At 41.4% G+C, this 23,747-nt stretch overlaps 1 protein-coding gene across 1 annotated transcript; it reads left to right on the top strand.

Moving 5' to 3' along the window:
* The first annotated feature begins 284 nt into the window (after positions 1–284).
* Positions 285–23,368, top strand: LOC141129142 (serine/threonine-protein kinase SBK1-like). The gene is made up of 4 exons (XM_073616963.1): positions 285–337; positions 21,268–21,443; positions 22,194–22,396; positions 22,787–23,368. Exons 1-4 carry the CDS (start codon positions 285–287, stop codon positions 23,366–23,368), a joined length of 1,014 nt encoding a protein of 337 aa, XP_073473064.1.
* Positions 23,369–23,747: the final 379 nt, after the last annotated feature.

Below are 23,747 nucleotides of genomic sequence, written 5' to 3'. Positions count from 1 at the left end.
CTTTGTACTACAGGTAAGCCTATAATAAGGCCTAGAATAAGGCTTACTTGTAGCTACCCTGGATATCTCCTAAACCTGCACAGTTTAGGAGATATCCCCTGTATCAGCATGTGCTAACATCATCGGCACATGTGCATTGAAGCAATGACACGTTTGTGCTATTGCTTCAGCTAGTGTGCCGTTACTGGCGGCTCCTACGTGCATGTGCGGGAGTGACGTCATTGTGGCTTAGGCCAATCACAGCGCCAGAGCCTGTGCGATACCCGGAAATAACTCCTGGAGCGATGTCACCGGCCGGAGCTGTGTACTGGGACCGCTTCCGGGGCTTCCATCTAAGGTGAGTATTTCATAATGAGCTTGTATGCTATGCATACTAGCTCATTATGTCTTTGTCTTGCAGGTTATTGTTTTTTGTCTTTTAGTGGGTTTACAACTACTTTAAAGGGAAAGACGGGTTAGTGTTGTGTGCTTTCAGTATGGTGCTTTAAACTGTATTCAGTGTTATATGTATTAGTATATTGTATGCTGTATACAGTTTTCTATTGATGCTTTTATAGTAAATTGCAGTATCTGTGGCTTTGGAGAGTGGAGTGTAAGCCACTTGTATTCACTGCAATATAAAAAGACCCAATAGTTCATTTTAGGAATGCTTTTTTCATTTTGTGGCGTTACTTAACATTTTGTTAATAGTAGCTAGTTTGTTTTCTTTTAAATTAAGCCAAAAAAAGTTTTAGTTTTGTCTTAGTGTTTTGAGTGGGAGTTTTTAGATTTATTTTGTTTTGTTTGGGTCATTTATTTATATAACCAACCCCAGCATTAGGTTTGAGCCAAACTGCCCTGGGTTATGTTCAAACAGGGTTTGGGGAACTTCAAAGAAGATCAGATGGCAAACCTGAACCCCATTGAAATCAATGGAAGCAGAATCTGTCAAATTAAACATGGCCATTTTCTGGGCTAACGGGCAAAGGGTTCAAAAAAAAAAAAAAAAAAAAAGAAAGAAAAAAACAAACAGCATGGGGGGCCTGTCTTGAGTAACATTCACAAATTCAAAAAAATCAATTTGACTAATATTCACAAAAGGAAAACTGTGTTACATTGCCATTTCCTTTGCTATTTAACAAAAAAGTTTGGAAAGGTGTTCCTTACAATGGTGGTATTTACTTGTCTACCTTGATACCGTATATCTTTGTATGACTTTACAATAATCACTGGTGATTTTTTTGTACTGATGACTTTATAAGATAGTTACTGAAGCTAACCTCTGCTCTTTATACTTATTTTTACTACTTCCGAGTGTCACAACCCGGGGCAACAAACATCAGTGCCAAGTCTCCAGACATTACATCATCAACGTAGAAATGAAGAATATATCCAGACAACGAGAAATTCCAGCAAAAGACCCAGAAGCTACCAAACATCACCACCGATTGTCGCCACCACCTTATTGTCACCAGAATCTTATCGATCGTCACAAACATCTGACAGATGACCAAAGACTGAACACCTTGCATCTTTTCTCTTTTATATACTTATGTCAAATCTGTAATAAATAGAGACTTTTTCAGCATATATTTGTTGTTTTGTCTGATCTCTTATACTCCAGTATGTGCCTTCAAGTTAGGCCTCACTGACTAAGATAACTCCACATGGGGAGTGCTACCAATCAGTGCTGATAAGGTGGTTTTAAATGGGGAGAAGCAGCTTTCACCGAATGGGGTTCAGCCTTAAACACTGGTAAATGGCAATTATAAAAGGTGGGGGTTGGTGTGCTGCGCTAATCCTGAGGTCAAGTCAAGTCGCTGGGTGTGCTGGGGATGAATTCCAGCCTACACTGCAAAAGGGGGTGATAGTTCAATCCTCAACAGCAAATGTAGCACTACGTAAAATAGGCAAGTGAAAAGTGCCAAAACCAGTGATCCAAATGAAAAAAAAATCAATATAGTATAAATATACAACATTGGGAGCCACCCCAAAGAATTATGTGTTGCAATGTGTAGCACAATATGATAACCCAATAAAATTGTGCAGAAATATAAAATCCGGTGATCGAGCAATAATATCAAAATAAATAATCTCCAAAAAAACAGTGATTACCTCTAACACATTTGAAACCAATATAAAGTGCTGTGCATATATATCCAGAAATTGATACAGTATATTAAACCGTGATTAGTAGCTTAAATATGTGACTAAAACTCTCAATGCCATAAAAACAAAAAAAAAATTAATTTTTTTCATAATACAATGTTACAATGAATAGCCAAAGTGATCTAAGCAATAGTGCATCATGCAATAAAGTGTCCAGCAATCAGCAGGGGGTGCTCAAAATTCAAGTAATACAGTTCAAAATAAAAGTGCCTTAGTGCAACAAAAGTCAGCTTCAATGTTTCTTTAGTGGTGTCACATAATCATGGCATGCAGATGGAATTAAATAGCATAACTTCAAAGGGATGGTGACTGTGAAGTGTAAAACAGGATTCTATCCATGCAGAAATCCTCAAATGGTGGGTAGTGGCCTCTTACCTCACTATACTGAGGTTACAGCATAGAACAGCAAACGCTATTGGTGTCTCCTATGCAGGGGGGTCCTAGATGACATGCTGTCATTTAGTCAGACCTCAGGTCCATAGGATATCATGGTAAAATGAAGAAATAAAGTCTCATATAGTGTAGTATTTTAAGATACAAGTTAGACTTTATTCAACTATAAAACATCATACAGGGTACTCACACAGTGAACAGTGGACGGTACAATGTATCCGGATGAGCGGTGAACTCGTACACTGCTACCAGTGGGCGGTGCCTGTCCCTACGTGTGGCGTCACGGGTCACGTGGCTTCATCAGGGGATAGTACAAGGCAAGCTTGCCTTGTACTATCCCCTGATGAAGCCACGCGACCCGCTGATTGCTGGACACTTTATTGCATGATGCACTATTGCTTAGATCACTTTGGCTATCCATTGTAACATTGTATTATTTTTTTTTTGTTTTTATGGCATTGAGAGTTTGTCACATATTTAAGCTACTAATCACGGTTTAATATACTGTATCGATTTCTGGATATATATGCACAGCACTTTATATTGATTTCAAATGTGTTAGAGGTAATCACTGTTTTTTTGGAGATTATTTATTTTGATATTATTGCTCGACCACCGGATTTTATATTTCTGCACAATTTTATTGGGTTATCATATTGTGCTACACATTGCAACACATAATTCTTTGGGGTGGGTCCCAATGTTGTATATTTATATTATATAGATTTTTTTCATTTGGATCACTGGTTTTGGCACTTTTCACTTGCCTATTTACGTAGTGCTACATGTGCTGTTGACGACTGAACTATCACCCCTTATAGGGCGTACACACGGTCGGACATTGATCGGACATTCCAACAACAAAATCCATGGATTTTTTCCGACGGATGTTGGCTCAAACTTGTTTTGTCTACACACGGTCACACAAAGTTGTCGGAAAATCCGATCGTTCTGAACGTGGTGACGTAAAACACGTACATCGGGACTATAAACGGGGCAGTAGCCAATAGCTTTCATCTCTTTATTTATTCTGAGCATGCGTGGCATTTTGTACGTCGGATTTGTGTACACACGATCGGAATTTCCGACAACGGATTTTGTTGTCGGAAAATTTTATCTCCTGCTCTCCAACTTTGTGTGTCGGAAAATCCGATGGAAAATGTCCGATGGAGCCCACACACGGTCAGAATTTCCGACAACACGCTCCGATCGGACATTTTCCATCGGAAAATCCGACCGTGTGTACGGAGCATTACTGCAGTGCAGTCATCCCCAGCACACCCAGCTACTTGACTTGACTTCAGAATTAGCGCAGCACCAACCCCCACCTTTTATAAGATAACTCCACAACTCTCCTCCTCCCCTCTATTCGTACTCCTCATCCTTCATTCTACATTCTCCTCCTCCTCTTTTAACTCAACCTCCTCTATTCTCACCCCTCCATTCTTAGTCCTCTTCTTTCAGTGCCACTCCCAATCCTTTTCCTCCTTCTCCCCCAGTTTCATTCTTCCTCCCCCTCCTCCCCCTCTTCCTCCTCCTCCATTCCCACCCCTGTTCCTCCTTTATTCTCACTTCTCCTCCTCCTCAATTAGCATGCCTCCTCCTCTTCTATGTCTATTTTCAGTTCTTCTCCATTCTGAATTCTTCTTACTACTTCTCCTCCCTCTCCATTCTCTTACTTCCTCCTCCTCCTCCATCTTCTTTCTTGTCTTCCTCCCATTTCATTATCATTCTTCCATCTCCATTATCACTTCTACTCCTCTTCCTTCTCTCCATTCTCACTTCTCCTCTTCCTTCTCCATTTTCATTTCTCCTACTTCTCCTTCATCTCCATTCTCACTGTTTTGGCCCCTCCTCCTTTTCTAGTCTCGCTCCTCCTCCTCCTCCTTCACAATCTCCATTCTTCTTTCTCCTCATCTTGTATATCTTTCTCCATTCACACACCTCCTCCTCCTCCATCTCTATTCTCATAATGATTACTCCTTGATCTTCATGCTCACTCCTTTTCCTCAATCTACACTCTCACTCGCCATTCTCACTCCTCCTTTTATTTCTATTCTTATATCTCCTTTATGTGAATTCTCACTCCACTCCTTCTTGGGTCAATCAATAGATGTATGGAATGTCTTGGTGACATATGTAAAACGTATGATGGAAGGTGTTTTATGTGCTGATTAGAACATTGTGGGGGATTTACTAAAGCTGGAGCCCACAGAATCCGGGGAGCTCTGCATAGTAACCAATCAGCTTCCAGGTTATAGTGTCAGAGCTTAGAGGAGCTTTGTCTGTACCAGTTGTAGTAAATCTCCCCCATTATGTTCTTATAATGACAGATATATCTCTTTACATACAGTATATATCTATATATACACTCACCGGACACTTTATTAGGTCCCCCTTTCTAGTACCGGGTTGGACCCCCTTTTGCCTTCATTCTTGGTGGCTTAGATACAACAAGGTGTTGGAAACGTTCCTCAGAGATTTTGCTCCATAGTGACCTGATAACATCACACAGTTGCTGCAGATTTGTCGGCTGCACATCCATGATGTGAATCTCCCATTCCACCACATCCCAAAGGTGCTCTATAGGATGAGATGTGGTGAGTGTGGAGGCCATTGGAGTACAGGGACCTCATTGTCCAGTGGTGAGATGATTGGAGCTTTGTGACATGGTGTATTATCCTGCTGGAAGGAGCCATCAGAAGATGGGGGGACTGATGTCATAAAGGGATGGACATGGTCAGCAACAATACTCAGGTAGGCCGTGGTGATTAAACCATGATCAATTGGTACTAAGGGGCCCAAAGTGTGCCAAGAAAATATCCCCCCCACCATTACACCCCCACCACCAGCCTGAACCGGTGATACCCCATCCCCCACACCATTACACCCCCACCACCAGCCTGAACCAGTGATACCCCATCCCCCACACCATTACACCCCCACCACCAGCCTGAACCAGTGATACCCCATCCCCCACACCATTACACCCCCACCACCAGCCTGAACCAGTGATACCCCATCCCCCACACCATTACACCCCCACCACCAGCCTGAACCGGTGATATCCCATCCCCCACACCATTACACCCCCACCACCAGCCTGAACCGGTGATATCCCATCCCCCACACCATTACACCCCCACCACCAGCCTGAACCAGTGATACCCCATCCCCCACACCATTACACCCCCACCACCAGCCTGAACCAGTGATACCCCATCCCCCACACCATTACACCCCCACCACCAGCCTGAACCGGTGATATCCCATCCCCCACACCATTACACCCCCACCACCAGCCTGAACCGGTGATATCCCATCCCCCACACCATTACACCCCCACCACCAGCCTGAACCAGTGATACCCCATCCCCCACACCATTACACCCCCCACCACCAGCCTGAACCAATGATATCCCATCCCCCACACCATTACACCCCGACCACCAGCCTGAACCGGTGATACAAGGCAGGATGGATCCATGCACCAAATTCTGACCCCAACATCTGAATGTCGGAGCTGTTTTAACCTCAGTTTCCTGTTCTTAGCTGACAGGAGTGGCACCCGGTGTGGCCTTCTGCTGCTGTAGGCCATCTGCTTCAAGGTTCGATGTGTTGTGCATTTAGAGACAGTATTCTGCATACCTTGGATAAAACTAAATTGGTTATTTGAGTTACTGTTGTCTTTCTATCATTTGGAACCAGTCTGCCCATTCTCCTCTGACACCAACAAGGCATTTTCCTCCACACAACTGCCGCTCACTGGATATTTTCTCTTTTTCCCACCATTCTCTATAAACCCGAGAGATGGTTGTGTGTGAAAATCCCAGAAATACTCAGACCAGCCCGTCTGCTACCAACAACCCTGCCACGTTCAAAGTCACTTAAATTTCCTTTCTTCTCCATTCTGATGCTTAGTTTTAAATTCAGCAAGTCGTTTTCACCACATCTAGGGGCCTAAATGCATTGAGTTGCTGCCATGGGTTTGGCTGATTAGCAATTTGTGTTACCAACAACTGAGCAGGTGTACCTAATAAAGTGGGATAGACTATATATATATATATATCTATATATATATATATATATCTATATATATATATAGATATATATATATATATATAGATATATATATATATATTATATATATATATATTATATATATACATTATATATATACACACACACAACTATATTATCAAAAGTACTATTGGCTATTGCCCCATTTATAGTCCCGATGTACGTGTTTTACGTCACCGCGTTCAGAACGATCGGATTTTCCGACAACTTTGTGTGACCGTGGGTATGTAAAACAAGTTTGAGCCAACATCCGTCTGAAAAAATCCATGGATTTTGTTGTTGGAATGTACGATCAATGTCCGACCGTGTGTACGGGGCATTAGTCCGTAGGGTTCAATATTGAGTTGGTCCACCCTTTGTAGCTATAACAGCTTCAACTCTTCTGGGAAGGCCGTCCACAAGGTTTGGGAGGGTGTCTATGGGAATGTTTGACCATTCTTCCAGAAGAGCATTTGTGAGGTCAGGCACTGATTTTGGACGAGAAGGCCTGGCTCTGCTCAAATTCATCCCAAAGGTGTTCTATCTGGTTGAGGTCAGGACTCTGTGCAGGCCAGTCAAGTTCCTCCAAACTAAACTGGATCAGATGTCATCATCAGTGTCCCCATGGATCAGGATCCTCCCATCAGTGTCCCCATAGATCAGGAGCCCCTCCATCAGTGCCCCCATAGATCAGGTGTCCCCATCAGTGTCCCCATAGATCAGGTGTCCCAGCAGCGTCCAAATAGATTTGTGTCCCCATCAGCGTCCCAATAGATTAGTGTCCCCAGCAATGTCCCAAACAGTGTCACCATAGATCAGGTGTCCCATCAGTGTCCCCATAGATCAGGTGCCCCCATCAGTGTCCCCATAGATCAGGTGTCCCATCAGTGTCCCCATAGATCAGGTGCCCCCATCAGTGTCCCCATAGATCAGGTGTCCCATCAGTGTATCCATAGATCACTGATCTATCAGTGTCCCCATTGATCAGGTGTCCCCATCAGTGTCCCCATAGATCAGGTGTCCCATCAGTGTCCCCATAGATCAGGTGTCACCATCAGTGTCCCCATAGATCAGGTGTCACCATCAGTGCCCCCATAGATCAGGTGTCCCATCAGTGCCCCCATAGATCAGGTGTCCCATCAGTGCCCCCATAGATCAGGTGTCCCATCAGTGCCCCCATAGATCAGGTGTCCCATCAGTGCCCCCATAGATCAGGTGTCCCATCAGTGCCCCCATAGATCAGGTGTCCCATCAGTGCCCCCATAGATCAGGTGTTCCATCAGTGTCCCAATAGATCAGGTGTCCCCAGTGTCCCCATAGATTAGGTGTCCCATCAGTGCCCCCATAGATCAGGTGTCCCCATCAGTGTCCCAATAGATCAGGTGTCCCCATCAGTGTCTCCATGGATCTGGAGTCCTCATCAGTGCCCCCATAGATCAGGTGTCCCATCAGTGTCCCCATAGATCAGGTGCCCCCTTCAGTGTCCCCATAGATCAGGTGCCCCCATCAGTGTCCCCATAGATCAGGTGCCCCCATCAGTGTCCCCATAGATCAGGTGCCCCCATCAGTGTCCCCATAGATCAGGTGCCCCCATCAGTGTCCCCATAGATCAGGTGCCCCCATCAGTGTCCCCATAGATCAAGTGTCCCATCAGTGTCCCAATAGATCAGATGTCCCCATCAATGTCACCATGGATCAGGTGACCCCATCGATGTCCCAAAAATCTAGAGTCCCCATCAGTCTATCCATAGATCAGGTGTCCCATCAGTGTCCCCATAGATCAGGTGTCCCCATCAATCAGTTGTCCCCATCAGTGCCCCCATAGATCAGTTGTCCCCATTAGTGCCCCCATAGATCAGTTGTCCCCATAGATCAGGTGCCCCCATCAGTGCCCCATAGATCAGGTGCCCCCATCAGTGCCCCCATAGATCAGTTGTCCCCATCAGTCAGGTGTCCCATCAGTGCCCCCATAGATCAGTTGTCCCCATCAGTGTCCCCATAGATCAGGTGCCCCCATCAGTGCCCCCATAGATCAGGTGCCCCCATCAGAGTCCATAGATCAGGTGCCCCCATCAGTGCCCCCATAGATCAGGTGCCCCCATCAGAGTCCATAGATCAGGTGCCCCCATCAGTGTCCCCATAGATCAGGTGCCCCCATAGATCAGTTGCCCCTATGTTCCCATCTCCAATTTATTCCTCAGGCTTTGTCACTGTGTCTGCTGTGTTGGGCTAAGCTATGTAAATGTGTGAGCAGAGTCAGCGCCAGCATAAGCTGTTCTTGAGGGACCCCCAAAATTAGCACCCCCCCATCTCCTGGCGCCCTCCTGGGCTGCCTTATGCTGTCGCCGGCCTTGATGATATGTAGGGTAGACCCAAACATTAGGTCGGAGCATAAGTTCAAACTGCAAACACTCTTTTCAGAGAAGACAATGAAGTCCTGCCCACAGGACGTAACGCGTACGGGGGCCAGGAGCGCATGACGTCACCCGCGGCTGTCAGCCAGTATACGATCACACGCCATCCAGCCGGCACTCGGATCTGAGTGCTGTGTTATGTGAGTGTACTGGTTTTTTTCATTTTTAGCAATAAACTTTAGAAACGGAGAGCACTATATTGTTTATGCTTCATTTCTATATGCCATCTGATGAGAGTGGGAGCAGCTTATGAGAAGCTATTATCGCCCGGTTTTCAGCTTACCTTCTGTTTGGTTTACATGCTGTGTGACCTGTTTCAGGTCGAAGATTGCAGGTGAGGGGCCATCCATATATGGTGAAGGGATTTTCAGTCACCTCTGATCCTATCCTTGGCGTTTTTACCATTCACTGGTGTTCCCATCCCATCTCCCAATCTTATTATTTTTATTTCTATTGTTTTGTTTTATTATTGAATGGACAATATATTTGCGCAGCACTTTTATTATTTACAAGAGCACTTTAAACACGGTTCACTTTATTTCTATATTGATTATTGTATATTGATGCACTTTTATATAGATTTATGTAAATTACAGGTGGTCACTGCGATTATTGCACAGGGTTGCAAATTTCTCTATTATATATGAATGCTACATGTGTATATAGAGGAGTGTATGCTACACGGGTTGTCATTGGGAGGATCGCAATTTTTAATTCATGATTGCAACTTATAATCACATAAGATTGCATTATTATATTCACTAGATTTTTTATATAGGAATAGAATATCTCACCACCACTATTTATCTGCAGCCAGTAATATTATGATTTAGTACGGTTCCCGTATGATTACATTTGGATAGCGCAGCATTATATTGGTATAACAATGTTTAGAGAAGATCTGAACTTTAAGGATGTTTGGATGGAATTCCTCTCACCAAATGTCCCCCCGAAACATTACTTGAGCGATCGTTGGCTCAGGCAATGTTCATATACTTGACCTCTAGTCAGGTACAAGAGGTTGGCCAATATTGGGTCACAGTAAAGTTTCAGCCCATACACTATAAAGCGACTTCACAGCACTCTTGTCAGTGTGTTGGCGAATTTAGTGTGAGTGAAGGACAACCAAACAAGATATTTGGGGGGCACACCCTAAAAGATGAATTAAAGATGGTGCAGCCATAAGACCATACAACAGAACAAAACATTACAGCACACACAGGCAAAAAAGTCATTTACCTCCTGCAAGGCTTATTTAAAACACCTAAACATTAACAAAAAACATTATCAAAAAATATGGAGATTTGGTCACTCCATATTACTATATGGTGCTTAAGCCCACTTACTGCGACAAAGTACCCCATGATTAGTGGGTCCTACACTATCCATAGACTGGGAGATCCTGCTTCTCTGAACCATGGGAGACATACACTCCTCTATATGGGAGAACTTGAGGTCTCCACCTATGACACAGGTGGACACTAATGAGAGGCACTGATGGGGGACTTTGTCTATTGTATGGATTCTGACCAAATCCTTTTGGGCTGGAGCACCCCACTCATAATAGGGGAGCCTATCATTCCTCCAACTAATCTTCTACCACTTCCATAAGCTCATTCCCCACAATTACAACCTTTTGTACAACCTGCCCCACCATATTAGATTGTAAGCTCTTCTGGGCCTCTTAATCCTCTTATATTTTATTGTATTGTAATGATATTGTCTCCCTTTGTTATTGTAATGTGCTACGTCCACTGTTGGTGCTATATGAATCCTGTATAATAATAATATTGATGATACCTCATTCATATAAAGGCAGTAATTATATGTAGGAAAATCCAACAGGCTGGTTCTACCCAAGTCAATCGATAGATCGACTTGGGTATAGATCGACTTATGTACAATCAGCCTGCCCATACATGGATTGAAAACTCAGGCGGTCCCTGCTGAATCGGCCTGATTGTGATCCATGTACTGGAATATTCCGTACACAGGATTTCAGACACAAACTTTATAATAACAATGGTATCTGCCCTGAATAATCAGAGTCTACACCCAATAGACAATAGACAGGAGATATGGTGGACAATGGTGATGGGATAGACTACAAACAGTAAACATACAATGAACATAAGTACAGGTGAACCTCCCAGGCAGTGGTGTAGCGTGGGGGGTGCAGGGGGTGCCGTGGCCCCGGGCGCGATATTTAGGGGGGCGCCAGTATGTGTCACTGGCTGCCTCCTCCTAATTTCTAATTTTGTGTCCCCAGGCTCCGGCCGCCATGTTAAGTGTCCGGCGCCCTGTGATTGGGCGTATGGGGGTCATGTGAGGCGTAGGGCTGGCCTGTCCTCGATCGCTCCTGAAGTCCCGCCTCCGCACATGACCCCCATACGCCCAATCACAGGGCGCTGGATACTGAACATGGCAGCAAGCAGAGCGCAGGGGAGAGAATAAAGTGAGCCACCGCTGAGTTCTCCTCTTCATCCGGATCGATGCAGCCAGGATAAGAAGGTGAGTGAGAGTCATGTTACTGGGAGGGGGAGGGGAGGGGGGGGGCGAGAGAGAGACTGTAGGCAGGACAGTGTAGTGTAGTATAGTATGGAGGTCAGTGTAGTGTCACTATGGGGGGCAGTGTAGTGGACAGTATAGTGTAGTATAGTGGTCAGTATAGTGGTCAGTGTAGTTTAGTATGGTCAGTGTAGTGTAGTGTAGTGTAGTGGACAGTGTAGTATGGTGGTCAGTGTAGTATAGTGGTCAGTGTAGTATAGTGGACAGTGTAGTATAGTGGACAGTGTAGTATGGTGGTCAGTGTAGTATGGTGGTCAGTGTAGTCTGGTGGTCAGTGTAGTCGTCTGGTCAGTGTAGTATAGTGGACAGTGTAGTATGGTGGTCAGTGTAGTATAGCGGTCAGTGTAGTATAGCGATCAGTGAAGTGTAGTGGACAGTGTAGTATAGTGGTCAGTGTAGTATGGTGGTCAGTGTAGTATAGTGGACAGTGTAGTATAGTGGACAGTGTAGTATAGTGGACAGTGTAGTATAGTGGTCAGTGTAGTATGGTGGACAGTGTAGTCTGGTGGTCAGTGTAGTCTGGTGGTCAGTGTAGTATGGTGGACAGTGTAGTATAGTGGACAGTGTAGTATGGTGGACAGTGTAGTATGGTGGTCAGTGTAGTATAGTGGACAGTGTAGTATGGTGGACAGTGTAGTATAGTGGACAGTGTAGTATAGTGAACAGTGTAGTATAGTGGACAGTGTAGTATAGCGGTTAGTGTAGTGGACAGTGTAGTATGGCGGTCAGTGTAGTGGTCAGTATAGTGTAGTATGGTGGTCAGTATAGTGTAGTATAGTGGACAGTGTAGTATAGTGGACAGTATAGTATAGTGAACAGTGTAGTATAGTGGTCAGTGTAGTATGGTGGTCAGTGTAGTATGGTGGTCAGTGTAGTATAGTGGTCAGTATAGTGTAGTATGGTGGTCAGTATAGTGTAGTATGGTGGTCAGTGTAGTATAGTGGACAGTATAGTATAGTGGACAGTGTAGTATAGTGGACAGTATAGTATAGTGGACAGTGTAGTATAGTGGTCAGTGTAGTATAGTGGACAGTGTAGTATAGTGGACAGTGTAGTCTGGTGGTCAGTGTAGTCTGGTGGTCAGTGTAGTATAGTGGACAGTGTAGTATGGTGGTCAGTGTAGTATAGCGGTCAGTGTAGTATAGCGGTCAGTGTAGTATAGTGGACAGTGTAGTATGGTGGTCAGTGTAGTGTAGTGGTCAGTGTAGTATAGCGGTCAGTGAAGTGTAGTGGACAGTGTAGTATAGTGGTCAGTGTAGTATGGTGGACAGTGTAGTATAGTGGACAGTGTAGTATAGTGGTCAGTGTAGTATGGTGGACAGTGTAGTCTGGTGGTCAGTGTAGTCTGGTGGTCAGTGTAGTCTGGTGGTCAGTGTAGTCTGGTGGACAGTGTAGTATAGTGGACAATGTAGTATGGTGGTCAGTGTAGTATAGTGGACAGTGTAGTATGGTGGACAGTGTAGTATAGTGGACAGTGTAGTATAGTGGACAGTGTAGTATAGCGGTTAGTGTAGTGGACAGTGTAGTATGGCGGTCAGTGTAGTATGGTGGTCAGTGTAGTATAGTGGTCAGTGTAGTGGTTAGTGTAGTGGACAGTATAGTATAGTGGTCAGTGTAGTATAGTGGTCAGTGTAGTATGGTGGACAGTGTAATATAGTGGTCAGTGTAGTATGGTGGTCAGTGTAGTATGGTGGACAGTGTAGTATAGCGGTCAGTGTAGTATAGTGGTCAGTGTAGTATGGTGGTCAGTGTAGTATGGTGGTCAGTGTAGTATGGTGGTCAATGTAGTATGGTGGACAGTGTAGTATAGTGGTCAGTGTAGTATGGTGGTCAGTATAATGTAGTATAGTGGACAGTGTAGTATGGTGGTCAGTATAGTGTAGTATAGTGGACAGTGTAGTATAGTGGTCAGTGTAGTATGGTGGTCAGTATAGTGTAGTATAGTGGACAGTGTAGTATGGTTGGTCAGTATAGTGTAGTATAGTGGACAGTGTAGTATGGTGGTCAGTATATTGTAGTATGGTGGTCAGTATAATGTAGTATAGTGGACAGTGTAGTATGGTGGTCAGTATAGTGTAGTATAGTGGTCAGTGTAGTATGGTGGACAGTGTAGTATGGTGGTCAGTGTAGTATAGTGGACAGTGTAGTATAGTGGTCTGTGTAGTATGGTGGTCAGTATAATGTAGTATGGTGGACAGTGTAGTATAGTGGTCAGTGTAGTATGGTGGTCAGTATAGTGTAGTATGGTGGTCAGTATAGTGTAGTATAGTGGACAGTGTAGTATGGTGGTCAGTATAGTATAGTGTGGTGGTCAGTGTAGTATGGTGGTGAAGTGTAGTGTAGTATAGTGGTCAGTGTAATGTAGTATAGTGGACAGTGTAGTGTAGTATAGTGGTCAGTATAGTGGACAGTGTAGTATGGTGGTCAGTATAGTCTAGTATAGTGGTCAGTGTAGTATGGTGGTCAAGTGTAGTATAGTATAGTGGTCAGTGTAATGTAGTATAGTGGACAGTGTAGTATGGTGGTCACTGTAGTGGTAAGTGTAATATAGTGGACAGTATAGTATAGTGGTCAGTATAGTGTAGTGGACAGTGTAGTTCTCAGTGTAGTGGTCAGTATAGGAATCAGGTAGGTCAGTACTATTGTATTTGAAGGGACTCAGGGATAGCTAAAAGTCCGCAGGTTGGGGGGGGGGCGCAAATTACTTGCCTTGCCCCGGGTGCTGACAACCCACGCTACACCACTGCTCCCAGGCAGACAATAGGAACAGTAAACAATGACAGTATTATGCCAATAACTACCGAAAAAAAATTCAACAGAAATACCATTTTTTTACCAAAATTATTCTGCCTTTCTAAAAAAAATACAGTGCATTTAGTGGACACAAAATCTAAATATTAAAATATATAAAATAAAAAATCACTGTTAAAAGGACGTTCTTTCTGTACTCCTATGAGTGTCCCCTTTTTTGCAAAAAATCGCTGTTAAGGCTTAAAAGAAAAAAACAAAAAAAAAAACAAGCTTTTTTTCCTTTAATAACATGAACAAATCTAAAAAAAAAAAATCAAACTGTAAGACTTTTTACAAAACAAAAACATTTCTGTACTTTTCTAGCAAAAAAAATGCTCTTATGCTTAAGAGTATGAGCTGTAAAGCTTTCCATACTAGACATGGCAGCCATTTCTAGCAGATGGTACGCACGGTCTTCAAGTAATTACCTTCATACTTTTCAGAGTTACACTATCAAGTTAAGATAATGCAAGAAAAGAAGCTATAGGAAAAATAAATAAATAACACAAAGAAAATAAAAAAATAGAATTGGGTTAAGCCCATAGTGTTAGCCTGGAATATTCAGTACAGCCAAGGTGCTGAGGTATAGAAATCTACCATAACAATAAGATCTACCCTGAGTGGTCTCAGTCTACACCCAACAAACAATAGACAGAGGAGGAGCTGAGAACAATGGTGACAGGATTCAGTAATTGCAGTAAACAATCAAACAATAGTAGACGGGATCACCTAGTTTAACATTTGACAATGACAATGGCTTCCAATCCAACACTGAAACAATAGTAGAGGTAAACGCTAGACAGACAATGGCTTCCATTTCCACCAACCAACAATATTTGCAGTTTTGTATGCCTGGAATGACACCAACTACTGATAATATTGTGTGTTAATGGCAATGAATATTAAAAATTATAGACAAATACCCATAGGAATGCCAGAAGAAACTTAAAATATGTCATATTCGGATCCACTGACCATATACATCTTTAAAGTGGTTGTAAACTCTCCCCGACAACTTTGTCCCATGTAAATCAGCATAAAAAACCCTAATGAACACGGCTTGTAGATATCTCCTTACTTGCTTAGTATTGTTGTAATCCTTTTTGTTCTTTAGAATGACTTCACTGAGCATGCCCAGATCTCCCCTGATTTACGGCACACTCTGTGTACTTGACTGTCTATTATCAGATCTTCCTACGGCACAACTCTGAAATCCCACGAGACTTCACAATCACTCAGAGCTTCCTACTACACCCCATGTGACCATGTGACATCACATGCAGTGTAAACCTGGCCATCAGACAGCATTACTGCAGCCTTATCAGCTGAAGCTGATAAGACTGACAAAGGCAAACACTAGATAATCGGCACAAGTAAATACTATGAAATATAACAAGTCAGCTATGAGCAGTAAAGCTGGATTGCCATAGAAACGTTGGATTGAGAAGGAGGCTTGGTTAACAGTACAGGAAGTGCTCAATGTAAGGGCAGAAATACACTCTACTGTGGACTCAGAAAACAATACTTAAGATGGTGCTGGTGATGGTGCTTAATATTCCCTGAGGCTGCTTTTAGATTTAATTTCACACAAATACAATGCATTTCAATGGATCAAGTCAGAATAAACTAAGATAAAACAAGGCTTTTCAAAAAAGTTTAATCTGCCAACCCACAAAAACAATATTTTCTTACATTATTAACAGAACAAACAATTAAGAAAATGAAACAAACAAAACACACTTCCTGTTCGGTCTATAATCCCTATTAAACTGACCAGATTTTAATGGTTCTTCCCATATACTTTTCACATAAAATTTCAGGATATATAAATATAATAATGAAAATGTTGTACATTCTCCCTCCTAGAGTTATTCTAATACCCCCCCTCCCCCAACTAAAACAACAAGGTACCCACTTCAAGTAAATAGTATTGCCATGGTGGCAATCACTGATTGTAATCTGGATCAGTTTAAACCCCCCAAAAATGACTTTACTTTCATAAACAGATGTAGGGGTTGTGGTGACGATATTATCAGACTTGTATAACCAGTGGTAATAGGATCAGACACTTAAGTGGAGATCCATCCACAACATTTTTTTGGGTACAGTAAAAGGACCTGAATATGGAAATCCAGCAATCTAATAATTTACAAGGTAATTCTCAGTCATGTTATATTATCCAACCTAATACAGAGTAGTTGGGTATTTCCTGCATTTCCTCCACATTGGCTCTATGATTCCTTATGCCTTGTAATAAGATCAGGCAGCATGGGGTACACTGGTGAGGTCACCTCCTTACCTTCACCCCCCAAAAATCTGTGCATTTTACTCATGTCATGTTCTTCATTTTAAAGAGTTTGCCCCCCAATGTGATCTGGGTCTGTCACAATGGCACACTCTGTTTTTTGTTTTGTGATATCAAAGTGAACATTTATGCCCTGTACACACGATCGGACATTGATCGGACATTCCGACAACAAAATCCATGGATTTTTTCCAACGGATGTTGGCTCAAACTTGTCTTGCATACACACGGTCGCACAAAAGTTGTCGGAAAATCCGATCGTTCTGAACGTGGTGACGTACAACACGTACGTCGGGACTATAAATGGGGCAGTAGACAATAGCTTTTGTCTCTTAATTTATTCTGAGCAGGCATGGCACTTTGTGGGTCGGATTTGTGTACACACGATCGGAATTTAACCGATCGGATTTTGTTGTTGGAAAATTTTATAGCCTGCTCTCAAACTTTGTGTCAGAAATTCTGACAGAAAAAGTCTGATGGAGCCCACACACGATCGGAATTTCCGACAACACAATCCAATCGCACTTTTTCTGTTGGAAAATCCGACTGCGTGTACGGGGCATTAGAGTAACGTGGACAGATTGTGGAAACAAAATACAACAAATACAATGTGACAGTAAAGATACAAATATCATCATTTCAAGGAAAGTTCCTTCAGATCTCTCCAATGAACATATAAATGTCGGAGCACATGGGGGATTCTTAGCAGTTCCATTCCACTAAAAATGACTAGTAATGCAGCACCATAGCAGAAAAGTGTGTTTTATCCTCAAACTTTATATGTAAATCCTCTCCTTGTATAAGATTCGTGTACACCACAAGAGTCTGCAGAGCATCATGAAGCTTTTGGTGATCGAGTCTTTGTTGTTTAAATAATAACTTCAAATTCAGGGCCCATTCACAAAGAATTTCAACATTTTATGGCAGATTATATTGGTCCCCCCTTTTTTTAGTCTCTAAGATGAATATAGTTCTATGCTACTTTTATGATTGTATACTGTATTTATGATCTATATCTGGAAGAAGGAATGTGTTTACTAATACAGATGTTTTTATACATGATTTTAAAACATAGAATTATAGTTAAAGCGTGTCAATGTATTTGATTTCAACATTTTTGAATGTTTGGAATGTAGTGGCTTGATTTTTTTTAGATAAGTTATTAAAATCCTTCAGATTACTTATTTTCAGGCTCAAGTTTCAACCCTCCATACAACAAAACAGAATAATCAATCCCCATTGATATGGATTGATATGGACCTACCTGCTCCACCCTTCTAGATCTCTTTCCAAAGTCTCCAGTCATATGTTAATCAGCAGCTCCTGTGTGTTGGCCAATCGGATTCTCCCATCAATTAGCAAAAGCCACTCTCTGCCCACATATAAACCTCACATACAGTATATCCAGTCCATACCAATCTTACTTTTACTTGAAGCAAAAGTGAGTTTGTATTTCTATTGACTACTTCATCCCGCAACTATTTCAAGAAGAACTAACACGTTGGGAAGTCTACAAAGATTCCACTAGTGAAGACCCAGTGAGATCCCATCTGTACCTTCATTTTCTCAGGTTAGTCATAGTTTTCTCTAAAATATTAGGATCTTTCTTTTAGAACCTGTTGTCTACTCTCTGGAACCTATAACTTAGCAGTTAGCTAAATAGGCAAACTCTTTAATGTCGTTTCAATTTAGATTTTTTTTTTATTTCTCCTGCCAGTTATGGTCAGAGTAGAGATCCATACATGGATTGGAAATCCACATTCTCTTGCAAGACCTATTTTTTTTTTTTTTTAATATAACCAACCTCATACATGGAGATATTCTGTCTTCATATATCTATGAAGTAAAAATTGAACTGTGAAATCTTAGGTTATTTGATAATCTCCATGATCCAACAGTTGGGTGTGAAAGCACAATCCAATTCTTTAATAGTAGTTTGGGTTCCAAATTCCACCATTCCTATTTGTTTTTAATTTACACGGGAGTGTTATTTAATTTCTCTTATGCCTTATTGTTACAATACCAGTGACATTTGCACCTCTATTAACTAGAATGTTCATAAATTCTAACCAGCCGCTCTCTACTAGTGCTGTAATTTAGAGATCATCTTCAACCAAAACCCATTTCTTGGTTTGTAATCTCTGTCAGCTTTTACCTGTCATATGTATCCATCACTGGAGATGACACAGAATATGATATCTCCCCAACTACATCTTTGTTCATGTATCCTTAAAAAATGAAAGGGATCTTCTTAGGTTGTCTTTTACACTGTTACAATTTTTAGTTGGGTCTGAAATATTTTTTTTTCTATAAATTTGTATTTGAATTATAAAAGAGAGCTATACATATTACATACATGAGCAAACATATGTATAGTAAATACAGTACATTATTCAGTAGTTTGTACATATATAACTCTTGATAGAAGAGCAATAAGGAATTTTAGAAAACAAAAACAAGGAATAGTAAGCAGAAGACTTTCAGATATCATATTAGCATCCTACAAGGTACACAGTACTGAATATCAGAATAAGATTAACATCTAGAGAACACCAAAACAATATCACTGAGCCCCTTCCTGACATCTATTGATATGCTAAATCTGGTGGAGAGAGTAGATGGAAATGCGATATATGCCCAGTAAGTACAGTCCGGATGGGTCATGTTTGGCATTTTTGATGGCAAACATTAATTCAAATTGTGTTTGCACATTGAGATTTTGTAAGAAGATTGATTTGTCAGGGGAGACTGTTTGCAAATATTAGTGTCCACCTGTGTCATGGGTGGAGACCTCAAGTTCTCCCATATAGAGGAGTGTATGTCTCCCATGGTTCAGAGAAGTAGGATCTCCCAGTCTATGGATAGTGTAGGACCCACTAATCATGGGGTACTTTGTTGCAGTAAGTGGGCTTAAGCACCATATAGCAATATAGCAATATGGTGTGACCAAATCCCCATATTTTTTGATAATGTCTTTTGAAAATGTCTAGTTGTTTTAAATAAGCCTTGCAGGAGGTAAATGTCTTTTTTGCACATGTGCGCTGTAATATTGTGTTCTTCACCCAGAACAAGAGCCGCACCGCCCAGGCGTCATTTGATGGTGGGCGGGCGGCAAGTGGTTAAAGAGCTTTTGTTGACCACACATATGAAGTGAGGGAAAACCTTCCCACTGACATTGGAAATGGCAATAAAAAGTTTACAGATGTTCTAACCTGTTCTTTTTTTTTTTATCCAAATTCTTGGATTGGATTTGTGCCTAAAGTATAAGGAAGTCATGTATTTGACTCTATGTGAGATTTTAGTAATTCATTTTACTTTACTAAAGGAAAGTAAAACTGGGGACTTTGTAGGATGGCACTCAGGGATATAAATTCAAAACATAAAAATAAAATTAAACATGACTAATACATTTGGAAATATTTTTGTAGATTTGATTTGTATATGTTTTGAATTTATATCTCTGGGTGAAATCCTAGAAAGTTGTTACTTTGTTGTAGACATGTGTTGGTTTGGAATGATGGCGCTCTAGGTCCTTTGCCCCGTGTCATTCTCTGTCTCTGTCTCTCTCTCTGTCTCTGTTTGTCTCTCTGTTTGTATTTATAATCTATAATTGTATGCATCTCCAACATCAGATTAAAGTCTTATGTAAATAGAATCAGTTTGATGTCCATTTGAGACCCTTCTAAAATAATATATATAATATGATGACAGGTGAATTTAAGGTTACTTCAAGTAGGGTTTGCATTACCATAGACTTATATAGGAATACAATACCCATTTGCTGTGAATAAAAGCCAATCTTTATAGGCCCAAAATGTATTTAAAAAGAACTGTAAGCATATACCTTCCTTAAAACTTAAAATAACTGTCTTTAATTACAGTACTACCCTTCCATCTAATGAAGGTTACAATTATTAGATGTTTGGTCATATCCAGAGGGGTGTTACATAGTTAGTAAGGTTGAATGAAGACACCAGTCCATCCAGTTCAACCTATGTGAGTGTGTTTTTGTGTTTGTCACTACCACTTTCCATATCCCTATATATTACTTTCTTTATTATGTGCCTCTAAGTTTTTTTTTTAATTATCAACACTCTCCGCTGACACCGATTGTGGAAGGGAGTTCCAATCCCTTACCACTCTGACAATAGAGAAACCCTTATGCAGTTTAAGCTTACATAGCTTCTCCTCCAATTTCATTACATGGCCATGTGTCTTCTTAAGCTACCTGAGAATGAATAGTGCTCCCCTATGCTAGAATCACCACTGAGATATTTTTATATTGCCATCATATCTTCTCTTAAGCACCTCTTCTCCAGGAAGAATACGTTTATTATTTGTAGTCATTCCTTGTAACTGAGTTCCTCCAGCCCCCTTATTAGCTTTGTTTTCCTTCTCTGGATTTTCTCCAGTTCCAGCACATCCTTCCTGAGGACTGGTGACCAGAACTGGACAACATACTCCAGATATGGCTGAAACAGAGTCTTTTAAAGTGCTAGAATTATAGTTGTATCTCTTGTGTTTAATGCTGTTTATTATAGATTCATGTCAAATAAAACTAATTTGTATTTTCTGATGTTGTGATTCCAGAATGGCTTCTAACATTGAGGACGTGACCAAGAACACCGCAAAGAATCTCCTTGAGCTCATCTCTGAAACCTCTGAAAACCTGAGGATGATGGAGGTGACTGACTTCTTTGACCCCATTAAAGAGCTCGGGAGTGGATTGTATGGAAAGGTTCTGCTGGCCAAACATCGGGGTTCAGGTAAACTTTGTAGCTTCATTCATGTAAAGAAAACATTTTTATTTTAATAATTTGTGTTTCTAAATTAGTGGAACAAATCTAAATAAAAAATAACTAACAGGTAAAGTTTCTTTGGTGATCAGGGGACCTTGCATCACTAGAGGAGGGAAAACTACAGTGAGCAAGTCTACTATAATGTGCAAGTATGATCTTAAAGCCCCATACACACTATCAGATTTTCTGCTGATTTTTTTTCTTCAGATTTACCAAAAACATGTAGTGCAAGGGCCTGCCTGATTGCATACAAATTGAAACTCCTAAGGTTTGACCTCATATTATATGGTTTTAGTAAATCTGAAGGAAAAAAATCAGCAGAAAATCTGATAGTGTGTATGGGGCTTTAGAGAGTATAGTCAATGTTCTGGGGCTCCTCTGGGGATTTAGTTCTATTTAGCGCAAAACATCAAGAAAGTTTGAGCAGATGCCTAGAGGGTCTCTACTTCTAAACTGAGATATGAGCGTGACATCCAATATCTAAGAATCCACAGAATGGTTCAGCTGCAGAAAATTTCCAATGCTTTGAGCAGCATTCTTTAAAGTTTTCTAAGCAACCCCTCACTTCCAGTTTTTAAGTGATGATTATGGATCCTAATAATTCAGTGCTTTAGATTTACACAAGCTTTTAACTAAATTCAGTAGGTTTTTAGCGTGCTTCATCATTGTTTGGTTTATGATGCTAATTATCTTTTTTTTTCTCCCTCTTTCCAACAGATGAGTTGGTGGCTGTAAAACTGATGAGCAAGGAGACAACTCCAAAGGACAACTTCCTAATGGAATATGGAATGTCTCTTAGTCTCAGCAGCCATCCAAATATCATTGCAACCCACGAGATCGTTTTCCATACCAGCAGTGACTATGTCTTTGTCCAGGAGGTGGCGCCAGCTGGAGATCTTCTCTCAATAGTAAAGGAAAGGGTAAGTTTGTATCAGAAATTGAATGATATTTAAAAAGTTATAATTTCTATCCATTGCTCCTTTTAAAGCATTTCTGAGGTTTAAGGAATCCTCTCCCAGTGCAGTGAGTTGGTGGGACCTATAATGAGCATAAGATTGTTATTTTAGGTATGTGACTCCCTCAGTTGTGAACAAAGTTAATAAGGAAGGAGTAAGGTGGGTTAAGATGGATCTTGCACCATTAATAGAAGCTCCCACTTTGTATGCAGGTTTCATTTAAGTATACTCCTTGTGTACGCAGCTAATGTATCTTCTGCTTTCCTGTGCAAGAGATAAGATGAGTTTCATATGTTGGGTAACATTTTGCTATGTTGGTGTCTAGTAAATAATTTTGTATTTTTTTTTCTATAGGTTGGTTTGAAGGAAGATATAGTGAAGAGCTGTGTTCTACAGATCGCGAATGCTTTGGACTTTATGCACAGCAAAGGAATGGTCCATCGGGACATTAAACTGGACAACATTTTGCTCATGGACATCCAATGTAATAATGTCAAGCTGGCAGATTTTGGACTGACAATGCTCCAGGGAACTCAAGCGCCCTTTATGCCATGGTTTATACCGTACTCCGCTCCGGAACTGTGCACCCTAAAACAAGGGGAAACATTGCTGCTGCACCCGAGCATTGACATCTGGGCCTTTGGGGTCATGATATACACAGCTATGACAGGGTCCTTCCCCTGGAGAGAAGCAGGGAGTCATGACCTCGAGTATCAGAAGTTTGCTTGGTGGCAAACACAGAAGGATCTGACCTTGTCACCAAGAAAGTGGCGACAATTCTCTATTGAAGCCAGGCAGATGTTCTGGGACATGTTGGCCCTCAATGCCTCTGAGAGGTGTTCTGCTTTGGATGTTTTAAAATATGTCCACCTGCCTTGGAAAGCAGAAATGCCTCCAGAGAGTCTATCCAGGAATACGGTAGTACATGTGACATAACTGTGCATGATGTCCATTATGGAGCCTTATCAGGTGCTGTGTTGTGTCTTCTTCTAGATCAAAAGATAACCCCCCTCAATATTGGAGGAGGTGGAAATCATTTAACATGCTTTCGGTCACCTATTAATTACAAGATGGATGTGTTGGATGTACTCTGGGACTTGTACAAGCCTCATGTCCTATGTGACGGTAAGACATTTTAGAAGACTGTAGACTTTTTTTCTGTAAATCTATAACTGCTCAATATATCTGCACAAATGTATGTTTTTTTTTTTTTTATTTTTGTTGGTTTTCTTCTCTATTTTACTATTCATTGTCAAGTGTAATAAATTGTGGGTTTTGCAATTGTTCTATAGCAGGCGTGTATGGTAAGTATATT

The sequence above is a fragment of the Aquarana catesbeiana genome, linkage group LG01 (genome assembly GCF_042186555.1).
Source record: "Aquarana catesbeiana isolate 2022-GZ linkage group LG01, ASM4218655v1, whole genome shotgun sequence".
NCBI lineage: Eukaryota > Metazoa > Chordata > Amphibia > Anura > Ranidae > Aquarana > Aquarana catesbeiana.
This window is presented reverse-complemented; position numbering and strand designations above follow the sequence as displayed.

What these genes read in the sequence shown, in the direction of transcription:
- LOC141129142 (XM_073616963.1), top strand. Translation starts at nt 285, where the DNA reads ATGTCACCGGCCGGAGCTGTGTACTGGGACCGCTTCCGGGGCTTCCAT. An exon ending in TTCCGGGGCTTCCATCTAAG is followed by an intron (nt 338 to 21,267) that starts GTGAGTATTTCA and finishes TTGTGATTCCAG; the next exon opens with AATGGCTTCTAACATTGAGG. An exon ending in GGCCAAACATCGGGGTTCAG is followed by an intron (nt 21,444 to 22,193) that starts GTAAACTTTGTA and finishes TCTTTCCAACAG; the next exon opens with ATGAGTTGGTGGCTGTAAAA.